This window comes from Dryas octopetala, chromosome 6 (genome assembly GCF_963921425.1).
Source record: "Dryas octopetala chromosome 6, drDryOcto1.1, whole genome shotgun sequence".
Lineage (NCBI taxonomy): Eukaryota > Viridiplantae > Streptophyta > Magnoliopsida > Rosales > Rosaceae > Dryas > Dryas octopetala.
The window spans coordinates 4,174,128-4,187,979 of NC_141371.1; the positions used below are offsets into that span (position 1 = coordinate 4,174,128).

The following is a 13,852-nucleotide window of genomic DNA, read 5'->3' on the forward strand; positions in this document are numbered from 1 at the left end:
GTGGATTTGCCTTCGACCCTGTCCTGATTTTGACACGTGGGTATCTGATTTGATCAGCGGTTTCGATGATTTGAGAACATACTCGTTCTCAGACTTTGTCTCAGGTTGCGTGGGACTGAGAATTATGGGATAGAAGCTCAACAACTCTGTTTCATCTCAGCTTTTCTGTTTTATTTCTGTATGCTTCATCCCAGCTTTGGTTTCGTTTCGTTTCTTTTCTTTGCTTTTATAGTCTCCTCACCAAATTCTCTTCAATGCTCAAAAAATGTCGGATAGTGCGGAAAATAAATAAACATGTGAAATCTATAATTGTATATGTGTGGGGAGTCTCACGCAATTGTTATTGCTTGTTCTTACATTTAAGGGAAGAATTGCTTTAAACGGGTCTATCACATATATGATATATGGAGCTTAAGGTTTGGCCTCAGAGTTGACCCCAAAAAAAATAAAAAAATTAGGCCTCAGAACCTGCATGTACGGATGTACCCAGTACCCCTTTCTTTTTTGGCAAGATAAGTACCCTTTCAACCAAATTACAGTCATGAGTTATTTATGGGACTTTGTCTTTTGGACCCTTGGAAGTTGCACATTCATATCTTGCAAATAAAGGAAGATCCCTTTAAGCAAATGCCAAAGTTCGGCTAAGTTTGAAGAGATAAATGTGCTTTCTCCTATCCAATTAGCTGACTCTATTCCCAACCCCAAGTGGTATGTGCAGAATTTAGAGATATGGGATTGAGATGAATCTTGTATTCAAATGACTAATCTATATATGGGATTGAGATGAACCTTGTATTCAAATGACTAATGTATGTACAGAATTTAGAGATATGGGATTGAGATGAATCTTGTATTCAAATCTTACCCAAAAAAAAAAAAAAACAAAAGAACCATGTCCATGTACGTACACTGTTTGACTTATCCCCTAATTTCATTATGGGCAAGCTCAAATTGTCATGGAGATATTACCCTTTCACCAGGGGAACCTTTGTCCAAGGCCAGAATAGTAGATAGTGACATCTACACCTTTCAGACCAGACTAAGGGTTGGTATTGATCAAAGTTATCAACAGACATTCAAAGCCCCAAGATCCCACGCCAACGTGCACGCACAGACACTTCAAGTAAGTGCAAGGCTGCAAGCAGAGCACCATTGCCTGTTATAGGGCACATGAAGACCTGGTACGGGGTATGACAAGGTCAACTTTTCAAGGGAAATTATTAGGTGGTCCTTTGGATCACCACCATTCACTAGGAGGTAAGAAATTGTGTGTGTGCGCAGTGCAGCAATTCATAACTCATTGAATTTCAAGGTTGTGAGTTATCAAATTGTCAAAGAAAACAAAAGGGTACCAACCCAAATATGCACACATCAATAAGGATGATAATTGACTAATATATTGTTAATGACATTTGTTATTTAGAAATTACAACATGTATTAATGACAATTTTGTCTTGTTTTGCTGATAAACCATCTATAAATGACGTACCAAATCAATGGCTTCTATCATTTCATCTCTATATGACTGAAGCCGAGTGTCTTTGGAACTCCCTTAGAAATCATCTCATTCCTCAATCGCTCAACACCATCCCATCTCTCGGCTTCAGCATAGATGTTTGACAACAAAACATAATCTGCATCCTTAAGAGGCTCCAATTTGGCAAGCTGCTGGAAGCTTTGCTCAGCCAAATCAACGCTTCCATGTACCCTACAAGCACCCAACAGGGTTCTCCACAACAAAGAAGAGCTTGGCTGGGAGGGCACAGCTTTGATCATCTGGTAGGCTTCATCTAACAATCCCCATCTGCTTAGAAGATCAACCATGCAACTGTAATGCTTAACATCAGGCACGATGTTGTATTCTTGAATCATATGATTGAAATACCGGCGTCCTTCTTCAACTAAACCCTTATGGCTACAAGCAATCAGAACGCCAATGAAGGTTATCCGATTAGGCCTAACTTCACCAAGCTGCATTTCCATAGTTGCAAACAATTCCAAAGCCTCCTCACAGTAACCATGGACAGCCAAACCCACAATCATCGCGTTCCAGCAGCCAATGGGTTTCATTGTCAGCTCATGAAACACTTCCCAAGCTGAACTCAATTTCCCACATTTAGCATACATATCAACAAGGGAAATCCCCAAATACCCTCCAATCTTATGCTGCTTTCCTTTCAAGGACTCATGAATCTTCCTTCCAATTTCCAATTCACCTGTTTCAGCACAAGCACCCAAAACAGATATAAGTGTTACTTCGGTAGCTTCCACTTCAGCAATTTGCATTTCACGAAAGAGTTCCAGTGCTCCACCATAATCTTTAACCTGAACATAACCAGAAATCATTGAATTCCAAGAAACCGCATCCCTCTCCGGCATCTCTTGGAAGACCTTTTTTGCAGCCTCAATGTTGCTCAACCTTACATGCCGTGCCAATAAGGTATTCCAAGAAACCACATTCTTCAGAGGCATTGATTGAAACAGATAATCCGCGGATTCGAAATCAGTGACCTGATCATAAGCCGACATCATGATGTTCCAAGAAGCAACGCTTCTCTCGGTCATTTCGTCGAAAACACAACGGGCAAGACCCACAAACCCACATTGAGAATACACAAAAAGCAACGAATTCTGAACATACAAATCACGATCAAAGCCCAACTTCAAAACCCGGCAATGAATTTCACCTCCCTTGCGACCAATTCCAAACCCAAAAGATTTCACCTCATCTTCTTCCGTACGTTTCATCACTCTAGCACAGGCCTTGAGCGCAAAATTGTAGGTGAAATGATCGGACCCAACATCCGTTTCCAGCATACGGTTGTAAATATGTATAGCTCTGATGGGGAAAACGCTGTTGGTGTAGGCTCTGATCATGGTGTTACACATGAAAGGGTCGTCCATGGCAGTTTCTTCGAATAGGGATTGAGCGTGCGCGAGGCAGCCTAGCGGTGACAGTGATGTGAAAGCAATGAGCTTTGCGATTATGGGTGTGTGAGTGAAGAAGAGGCCAGTCTTCGTGAGGAAAGCTTGGGCTGCTTCGACTTGTTTCATGGAAGAGAGCTGTTGAAGTTGAAGAAGCTTGGAAAGTACGTGGGAAATTGGGTTCACACTCAGCATCTTCCATTACGAAAGCTTTCGATTGGATGACTGATTATGAGAGCTTCAGGTTCCGGGTGGGTCTATATAGGTATGGAGTGTATGGTGATGTATACAAAACGGCACCGTTTGGTTTTAACGGTCAGCATTGAAACGACGCCTTTTGCTTTAGATAGACATAGACTTACTCTTACAAGAAGAGTGTAGCATCTAATTTTTGCATGCACATCATGAGAGTCATGATCATTTTACCCATTATTGAAAATCTTGATCAGAAGCGACATACAGCACAATGTTTTGGCTGGATTCAGCTAATTCATCACCTAGAAAAGCACGGACTCAAAATGAATTTGCCAAATTGCACAAAGCTAAGCAATTCAAAGGAAGATTCCATTGATATGAACAGAAAAATTTCCAGAACCATGTATCTCTCCTTTACAATGAAGTCCCCTACACAATGTGAACCGTCCTCAATTCATGTATTTATTTTCTTGATGAGTTCCCCCCATCAACATCTGTTTCTTTTCAGCATTTTCTCATCCTTTGTGTATCATTGTCGTTTACGTAATTAATCATAAAATTCACTAAAAATGGTATCTACTATGGCACGACTGTGTTCCTTCAGTTGGAACAGAATGACAGTTTCCAAAATTTTGGCAGCTCATTGTGAGTTCTTGGTCCTCTTAGCATTGAACAGTTGCCTAAGGAAAGCAAACTTCCCTCTTGCCCGGACAGATAATTCACTTATGGTACCATTATTTGCTGCTGCCCCACTGGTGTTAGTATCTGGTTTGGGTGGAGAGGGTGGTGAGAGTTTGAAGAGGAATGAATTGAGCATGCGGATGATCTGGCTGAAGGTCGGCCTTAAATTAGGGTCCTCGACCCAACATGACTGGATGATAAATGCAAGATCAGGGGATATATCCTCGGGAAGTCTAGGCCTCTCTTGCTGCATGCTCAGATGACAACAATATAAAAGTAAGCAACATAAAAAGGATATTGGTTTGATATTTACTACAAGTGAATAATTTAATGATTTCCCTAAAGCATAGCAGCACAATCACATCAGTAAATAGAGATATTGTTTATTATATCAGACTGCATATAATACACTAATATTGACATCTAGAATGAATAACATACCAAAAAAGCAACCAAGGAAAATTAACAGACATTACACATTCAATTGTTGCACCTTGAAAGCAGCAGCATAAGCAGCCTGCAGATTGGACATGCCCTCAAAGGGCATTCGGTTGGTCAATAATTCCCATAAGACAATTCCAAAGCTATATACATCAACCTTGTTATTGTAATGCTTCTTCTCTCCCTGACGTAATGTCACAGTGCTATACAGCTGCAAATGCCAATAGTTGGTCAAAGGGAACTAACAATTGTGCAGGAAGAGTAGAATACATTATAAGCAGATCAGTACAACTTTTAACACAGATTCAGAAACAAAAACCTACCAAATTAACCCAACAGGCACAAAAGTTCAAACTAACTCTAACTCACCCCCTCCTGCCATAGAAAGAAAAACAAAAAAATAGAAAAAAAGAAACCCCGAACAGAAAAATTTGAATCTATACACTAAAGTGCCCCCCCTTCCCCCTTCCCTACAGTAGTTAAGATTTGGGAATGCACCAAGGAGTGAAACGTAGCACAGAATTGAAATGCATCTATAAATACATTCAAAGGCTAAAAAAGAGTAATAACTTGTTGTCCTGCACTCTATTAAATAACCATGCAACTTTTCCAAGAGAAAAAGATGCACTACTTTAAAGGTCCCAAGCTAGAGAAGAGAAGAGAAGCTAATGGCTGTGAAAATGAAGCATTAACCCTATCAAGTTTATTCAACTAATCTTGACTAAGAAATTGAAAGTCGTACAAAACAGCAAGATAAACAAGTTGACAAACCTCAGGAGCCATCCAACGGTAAGTCCCAGTTTCTGCAGTCATCATCTCAGTCACAGATTCTTCTCTTGCAAGACCAAAATCTGCAAGCTTTACAGATTTCTGATTTGCCGTAAGCAACAAATTGTCTGCAATGAGACATTGCATTATTAAAAAATGAAAGAAATGAAGCATGCTCATTGAGCCACATAAGCTTTATGTGATCCAGAAAAATGAAACCTACTAATTTTCAGATGCAAAGATAATATTAAATTTAATAACTTAATAAATAAAAGGACAAACATGTAAGACTAAAAGTACAGCCTTGTTTTGCAGATGAAGCTGCCTTCTTTTATCATTTTTTATTTCTAAAATGTTGGTCTTATGATAGCATGAACTGGTCATGGGAATGCAATCTTCTGAACAAAGTGAAGAATCCAACAGAACTAATAACTCAACTTGGAGAGAACCCAAGTCTGCAACCTACTCAATAAGCATAACTTAGAAATAAATGAATACAATATACAAATAACAACAAGCAAGGGAAACTACTGCAGCAATTTCCACTAATTTTATTGAACAAAACTTTGAACAGAGAGACAATTAGAGCACAATGTTTCCTATATAGGTATTTTTTAAAATATGTCTATAAATTCAAAAAGTACTACGAAGCCATTTGTTCCATTATACATTATCCAGCAATAACAAATTCAGTAGTGAAGCACAGCTCAAACTAGCCATATGGTACCAGGTTTTAGATCTCTATGTATAATCCCATTGGCGTGTAAACATTCCATTGCATGAGCGATGTCAAGAGAAAATTTAATGGCCACATGAAGTTCTAATTGATTTGGTCGAATACTAGCCAGGTACTTCCGGAGTGACATCCCAGGTAAAAGCTCAGTAACTATCACCATTAGAGGATCCTTACAAGCTCCAATAAACTGCAGGGACGTACACAAAAAAATATAAGATCCGGTGAAATTAAAATGGAAGCGAAAGGCCTGCAACAGTTAAAGCAGGCGCAAATACTCCATAAAACTTCTATTTTAAATTGTCTCGTATAAAAAGAAATTGGGAGGACATATTTAATCACAGAACTTACCTTGACAAGATTTTCATGTTTTACTCGAGACATCATATTAACTTCACGGGCAAAACGATTCTCAAGTGCAGCTCTTTCTTCTGAAGTGCTCCCACGGTGGAGAACTTTGACAGCAACAATTCGATCCCCGTACCTGGAAGATCATTAGAGTACACGTACATAACTAGTACACTAGACAACAGACAAAACTATTCGTACACACTCTGTGCAATAGCGCAATCATTTGATGACATTGGAAGTAGTAACTCTCACTAGTTTACATACAACTATTCATACAAAGACACAGTTCAAATGTGTTCCTCCAAAACCATACAATGCACAACTCAGATATATTTAACCAGATAACGAATTAAACTCGAATAAGTACATTCTTTTTTTCAATCACAGCAAGCAAAGAGCAACTGGGTTGAGCATAGTAGTTGGGTTAACTGACAAGGAATTGAGACTGACCTTCCCTCATAAACTTTCCCATGGGCTCCCTCACCAATTTTCTTCCCGATAAACAGCAGCTTCGGGTCGACGAGTAGGTTCTCGTCGATGGTCAGCTGCTGGGCCGTAATCGAACCGTTCTGGGTGACCAATTCCGGTCCAGCCTCGACCGACCTCCGCAAAACCGGCTGCTCATGTTCTCTCTCTTCTCTTCCTCCGTTGTTCTTCACGCTGCAACTCATGTTGCAACCCTCAAATAACACCCGAATTTCTCATTTCAACCCAATGTTTACACAAATTGACATTATCCCAATCCGATTCTTCGTCAAGTTTCAGTGAACATTTGCTTCAATTTCCACAACATCCTCAACCCACCATCAGACCCAAAAAACCCAATTCCTCTAAAGACTGAAACTTTCTTCTCCAGACTAAACATTCAGAGCACATTCCACTACTACTCTAACACTACTTCACGAATTTCTATTCAAACAGGACAAAAGCAAAAATGGTTAGACAAAAAAAAAGTAAATTTTCTGACCGATGACAGACTTTGTTTTTTTTTTTCTTTCCCAATAAAATAGCGAAAATAAACGCTCTTGCCAAACTTGGAAGAAGAACAACTTTGCTTGAGGCGGAAGCCTCGTCTTCCGTGCAGTTTATGCAAAGGAATTTACAGCAACAAATACAAGATAAACACAAACAAAACGCAAAAAAACGACTTACAGTCGACGCTAAATTTTCCCGAGAAAATTTTATCCAAGAAAAAATAAAGCTGGAAGAATCACAATCTTTAACTTCTAAATTCTAATTAAGTTCAGCTTCTTTTTGTTCCTTTAACTTGTATTTAAAAAAGGAAAACCTAACCCTAGAAAGTACGAGTCCCTCTCTGTGTCTCTGAGCTCGCTTTCTCTTTCTCTCTCTATAAATCGCACTTTTTTCTCTCTCTACCCACTGAAGAGAAACAGAGGCGCGCTCCGATGAAATGAAAGATATTCCGAGTATCTGTTCCGACGAGGTTTTATTAAAGTTTAAAGTTAAGACCAAATTTTTATCTTTTTGAAGGAAAAGGGATATGGCCAATGAGAAAGCTCCACGTGGACAGCACATAAATAAGGCTTTGCGCCTTGCAGTCGTAGCATCAGCGATTTGGACGTTCTTGGTCGAGAATGCTTAGATAGAGCAGTCATGTAGGGACAAACGCATCAGCTAGGCTTGGCTCGGCTTATAGATTTTTTAGTGAGGCAGTCGTGTTATTGGTATATTACTCCGTTGATATATTGATATGTGTATTTATTTTAAATAAAATTTATAATTTTTTATAATTAATGCCTTACTCAACACTTTTTCATGTAGTCTTAGCATCAACGATTTAGATGTTTTGAAAGAATCTTGAATAGGACCAATTGTATCACATATACTATCTAGTGTTCAGCATTCTGTAATTTTTTTGCTTAAAGAAATTGTTATTTTTACTTAAAATAAAAACACATATTAATATATTATTAGAATTCACATCATACATGTGACACGGTTACACATTTACACCACTAAAAACTAAATCTCTCTTGGTCGAAAATGCTTTTATGTATGAGAAATTATTATGTATAATTGATATATTTACACATAATATAACTAGTCTGTGTGTTATAATATGGGTGAATGTTATTAATATTATACGTTACTAATATAAACATATCGTCCAATAATATCCTTACATGTTAGATTGGTAATACCATATGATAGTATATCGGTTATACCATATAATTTATTTATTATGCGGGGTAAAATTATTGGCTCGTCAAAGCTCAGCTTGGCTTGGCTTGGCTTGGCTTAGCCTTCCTTCTTTCTGACTTTTTTAAGCTGCTCAGCTTTTCTACCTCGTGCTTATTGCTTAAGTTAGGACAATCTTTTATCTGTTAATTTTTAATTTCGCTATCATTATAAATAAATTAATGAAATGGCTATTTTGAATTTTCTTTCGGTCAGATGGACTACTTTTATATGTTTGTGTACCTCGGTGATGTTGATATATCTCCGAATTTGCATGAACTCAAATGTCCATGCATGTATGTTTTATATTTTTATTTTAATAAGCATTAATCTTTTCACTTTTATAGTAGCCATTAGAAATTGTGGTGTTTCTCTTTGACACTTGGGCCCGTTTGGCACTGCTTCTTAGAAGCACTTTTATTTAGTAGCGCTTTTATCAGAAGCGCTTATGTTAAGAATCACATATAAATTTTTATAAAACTTATAAGTTGTTTATACAAAAGTACTTGAAAGTGCTTCTTGAGAAAGCACCTGTCAGGTGCTTCTCAAAAAACTCCTTAAAAGTGCTTTTATAACTCAAAAGCACTTCTAATTATTCTTGCCAAACGCTATCAAAAGCGCTTTTACTAATTTGAAAGCGCTTTTGACAATTTTAAAAGCAGTGCCAAACGGGCCATAATTTACTTTGGCTAAATATTAATATTACTTTGTTCATTAATTTACTTATTCAAGTGAATATAATACAATATGGACTTTATATTATGATATGATAATGAGAAGTTAAGACCAGTCTTATCCCTCCCAATTGATTGTCAAACTAATAATATTTCAACTTGTTAAATTCTAATTTTCTGGTTGAGAAAATATGAAATAAAACGGATGTATTGCTTCTTAATATAATACAATGAAACAATGACGAAATTATATAACAAAAAAAAATGTGTGTGATGGTCCTCTTCATGAAAATACCATGACACAAATTTTATTTTTTCTAAAATGACGCATAGTTATAGTACACATATGAGTCATTACAATTTTGTAAGAATCATATCACTTACTTACTTTTGATATATGATTCTTACTTACTAATAATAATTAGTATCGATTTGTTGTAATACGTTAGTATGAGGACATTGTAACACTTTTGAGCAAAGAATTTTTCCATATCTTTTTTTATATAAATAAAGACTTTTTTCCATGTATTTTTAGTAACCAAAGACTTTTTCCACTGTGTTTTTTGTAAATAAAGACTTTTTCCATGTTGTGACTGTGAAGGAGTGAAGAGTTGAGTTTGGAGCATAAATATAGCATATGACTGAATAAAATAAATAAAATAGAAAATAAGTGATGAGTGATGAGTGATGAATGGGTTTTCAATTAATCAATTAATGACACGTGAGAGTGAGACGTGAGTTTATGGCATGGGGCATGGGGATTGAGCCATTGAGACAAAGATGGGAGATTTTTTTCATTTTTCTTTTGTTTTTTGGGTTGGGAACTTGGGACCAGTGACTCTGTGACTCGGTGAGTCTGCGTGCATGCATTATTTGTATAGATTTCAATTTCATGAGATGCCCACTGGGCACTGGCCATTGATCGTTTCTCCTTTTACTTACTTAGACGTGTCAGTGAGATTAGTAGATTTGTGGTCCCCAAAGGTCCCATCACCATCTGATTGGAACAAGTGTGTGGAGATTCTGACATTCAGAGTATCCGTATGGAAAGAGGATCCCCTGCCTTGCTTCCCTGCAAGGCAGCTACCATGCTCAAATTTGAGCCCTTGACATTATGTCTTCAAAGGCTCAGATTTGAGCATGGTAGCTGCCTTACAGGGAAGCAAGGCAGAGGATCTTCTTCCATCCGTATGATCGAGTCACCTTCATAAAGATACGTGGCCATTCACTATTCAATAAAAAAAGAACATGAAATTCATGATAAATATCATACTAGAATGGCTTATTATCAATTTTGTCCCCTGAACTATGATTCCATTCCTAATGTGCCCATTTACTTTTTAATTTTATCAATTTACCACCTAACAGTTACAATGTTATTCTAATGTACCCCTTCGGCTCAATTCCGTCATAACTTCCGTTAACCTTACTGACGTGGCAGGGCATATTGGTCATTTTGACCTCTCTAGACCACTCAACACCACTCATTTTGCCACATAGATCCAAAAGTGGAACCCACCCCTCAAGTTTTTCTTCTCCCTTATTTCTTCTTTTTCTTCTGCAATTCCCACCCCACCCCACCCCACCCCAACCTAGCCCCTCTCGGCCCCGTCGCACCTCCCCTCCAACCCAATCTCCCAGCCCCGTCACACCCCCCCTTCCACCCAACCCCGTCGCACCCACCCACCCACCCACCCACCTACCCAGCCCCACTGTCGCACCCACCCACCAACTCTCTCGTCCACCACCACAACTTCACGGTCACCCCAACCTAGCCCCTCTCGGCCCCGTCGCACCTCCCCCCCAACCCAATCTCCCAGCCCCATCACACCCCCCCTCCCACCCAACCCCGTTGCACCCACCCACCCAGCCCCACTGTCGCACCCACCCACCAACTCTCTCGTCCACCACCACAACTTCATCTTCACCTTCATCATCCCCTCCGACGGCCACCCACCAATTTGCAGATCTAGAGAGAGAGAGAGGGGAGGGGGGTCATTGGCCAGGAATGGTGGTGGGGCCGATACAGGTGGGTGATCGGGAGGAGAGGGTGGGGTGAGTTTCTGATCGGGAGGGTTTAGGGAGGTGGGGGTGGCTTGGGCACGGGTTGGGGAGGGGAGGGGAGGGGATGGAGGGTTTGGTTTTTTATTTTTTTTTCTTTCTAAATATTAGAGTTTAAAATATTTTTTTTTGTTTTAAATTTTAAGTTTTGAATTAAATTAAAGGGGTGGGTCCCACTTTTTATGTTTATGTAGACAAGTAGGCGCCACGTCAACAAAACTAACGGAAATTATGACGGAAGGGGTACATTAGAATAACGTTGTAACTGTTAGGTGGTAAATTGATAAAATTAAAAAGTAAGGGGGCACATTAGGAATGGAATCATAATTCAGGGGGCAAAATTGATAATAAGCCTACTAGAATATACGTCAAACATGAGTTAAATAATTTTGAAATTAGTATTTTCATTTACTCAAGTTGACAATGCTGTACTTGATTTAGATTGATAAATGTACTTTTATAATTACAAACATAAAGACTTTTTTTCTATATCAAATTACAAAAAGAAGTTTTTCTTTTTTTGGCCGGAAAATTACAAAAAGAAGTGTTTAAACAAAGAAAAGGATGTGTAGAGTTATAAGTTATAACTCATTTAACAACAAGTAGTGTTCCAAAGCAAGACAGGAGGGTAGGACCAAACCAAGTTGGTTTAGCAATGATAGCTAGCTGAGCCACTTTTGTTGCCCACATCTCCATCTCCTTTCTTTCTCTTTCTATTCTTTGGTTAAGGGCTTCTGACATGAAAATTGAAAAGGGTACAATTTTGAAGGGCTCAAATTCAATAATTAATGCCTCAAATTGTTATCACTTTGGTGACCGTGCCCTACTGGCTTCGTTATGGCTTTGGGTATATTGACTTTACTTTAAGGCCTCCCTAAAGTATGCTCTGCCTCTGTGCAGTGTGCTTCGCCTTATGACCCTTGTCATCCCATTACTCTTTTATTAAGTTAAATTATTCATTAATTGAAGTATAGTTGATAATTTCTCTAATTATATATTATTCTGACAATCTTAATTGGATAATGAACACCATCATTAGATGTTTGTTTGTTTACTATTCATCATTTCAATTATTGGTTTACTTGCAAGTTCCATTATTTGGCTCGCCCATGTATTTTAAAGTTTTTTTATCATATAAATATATAACAAATTGAGTTTCAAATTTCTTCCCTCCCTGCAAAGTTTGATGTGGAAATGTAAGGTCGTATTTCGTACTTGTATAGTTGTATTTGTGCATTGTTTAACTAGTTGGTGGTCACCATATTTTCAGGAAATGATGCTTTGATCTTATAGGACTATCTGCTAATTTTATGCACTATTGAAATTGATACAGTATATAGCTAACGACTCGATTTAGAAGTGGAAGAAGGCAGCCTTGGTCTTAAATACTGGTACGACCGTACGATGATCAGAAACATCATTGAACCATTGAACCTGATGGAGCATATATGCATAACCATTGGAATTATCCAACGTGGTTAATGAGAAATGCCACGTGTAGAGCAATAATTTTGATAATATAAATATATAATATGGTCTACACCAATAGACGACCTGTCGGTTAACAATATTTGTGTAGAGCATACTATACCTACCCTGATGTAACCACGTACATGATGAATAGAGAAAAACGTGACCCTTGTTTATTAGCGAAAACTGAAAAGAACTAGTCAAATTGTTAAAAACAAGGTTGGTGGGCCAACCGAAGCCTCTCTTTTTCTTTTGGGTAGTTGCCATGAGGGTACCTATCTAATACTTATATTTATTGAGATTTATTGTCTTTTTATATATATTTTTTGAAATTTTAAAAGTTACATATATATCCCATAAAGTTTCAAAATTATTACATATAACCCCCTACAAGAGAAAAAAATAAATAAAAAAAAAATATTTGTATTGAGGTTGCACCTTAAATCTTGAATAATCTTATTAGGTCATTTAACCCCTTAGCATGCCATTTTACATAATTTCTCATAATTTTTCATCTCACTATAGGGAGTTATATGTAACAGTTTTGAAACCTCATAGGATGTATGTGTAATTATTGAAATTCTATAAAGTGTATATAAAAAAACGATAAATTTTAGGGAATGTAAAATATAATTAACTCATCTTACGTACGTGCATAATCAAGAATGTCCACTTCTGGCCCCACCTGTGATTCATATTTCATATGCCATATCATCCACAAGACCAGAACCACCGGTAATGCAATCAAGTGGCACATTATCATCTATACAATGCATGCACTCGTGGACGAATCTCAATGGTTCATGAATGTGAGGTCCACTCTAATTAAGATCCCTCTAAACTGAGTCAAATAACATTTCCATTTAGCGCAAGAAAAAAAGGAAAGAAAAGAAAACCGCTTCCACAAATGCTAATTTTTTGAGACTTGATTGATACTTTTGGTGAGCATGGTTTAACATCCCAAAGAAAGTTTTTTTTTTTTGGGGAAATCCAAAGAAGGGTTCTTAAAACAAACTCTGGCCCATTAAATCTAAGCCCACTTAATTGGATAGAGACGGGCCTCTTAATTTCAAAACAGCTCCTACATTCAGGACTGATCAATTCCTCTATAGGTTTCACTAATTCCTGGACGAGAAAATCCTACATCAGATTCTTTCTCTAATATTAAATCTTTGAAAATTGATATTGGCCCTGATTTCATCTAAACCCAAGTCCTAAATGCCTAACTTATATAAGCAACCCCTAAATCTGCCTATTCCCATGGCCCATATATATAAATATGTCTATTAGGTGGGGTCCAAGGTCAAAACGACAGATGATATATGCATGGTATTTTGTTTAATCATATGACTC

At 37.7% G+C, this 13,852-nt stretch overlaps 1 protein-coding gene and 1 pseudogene across 3 annotated transcripts; both read right to left on the reverse strand.

The window, feature by feature from the left end:
- Nucleotides 1–1,336: 1,336 nt before the first annotated feature.
- LOC147281317 (pentatricopeptide repeat-containing protein At5g15300 pseudogene) lies at nucleotides 1,337–3,307 on the reverse strand (annotated as a pseudogene).
- A 151-nt stretch (nucleotides 3,308–3,458) lies between these two features.
- On the reverse strand, nucleotides 3,459–7,523 carry LOC147281318 (Protein kinase superfamily protein). Of its 3 annotated transcripts, XM_086246600.1 has the most exons (7): nucleotides 7,248–7,519; nucleotides 6,546–7,004; nucleotides 6,096–6,228; nucleotides 5,739–5,934; nucleotides 5,015–5,139; nucleotides 4,296–4,454; nucleotides 3,459–4,049 (listed from the first exon to the last, which is right to left on the reverse strand). In XM_086246600.1, the coding sequence occupies exons 2-7, from the start codon at nucleotides 6,764–6,766 to the stop codon at nucleotides 3,762–3,764; spliced, it is 1,122 nt and encodes a 373-aa protein (XP_086102726.1). In that variant the 5' UTR covers nucleotides 6,767–7,004; nucleotides 7,248–7,519; the 3' UTR covers nucleotides 3,459–3,761. The 3 variants fall into 3 exon arrangements, with proteins under 3 accessions (XP_086102726.1, XP_086102725.1, XP_086102727.1); XM_086246599.1 differs by having other exon boundaries at nucleotides 6,546–7,519; XM_086246601.1 differs by having other exon boundaries at nucleotides 3,813–4,049; nucleotides 4,279–4,454; nucleotides 6,546–7,523.
- Between the last annotated feature and the right edge of the window lie 6,329 nt (nucleotides 7,524–13,852).

Excerpts from the sequence above, each read along its gene's own strand:
- LOC147281318 (XM_086246600.1), bottom strand. The coding sequence starts at position 6,766 with ATGAGTTGCAGCGTGAAGAACAACGGAGGAAGAGAAGAGAGAGAACAT. Across the intron at positions 6,229-6,545 it reads GGGAAAGTTTATGAGGGAAG|GTACGGGGATCGAATTGTTG; the intron begins GTCAGTCTCAAT and ends ATGATCTTCCAG. Across the intron at positions 5,935-6,095 it reads AACATGAAAATCTTGTCAAG|TTTATTGGAGCTTGTAAGGA; the intron begins GTAAGTTCTGTG and ends ACGTCCCTGCAG.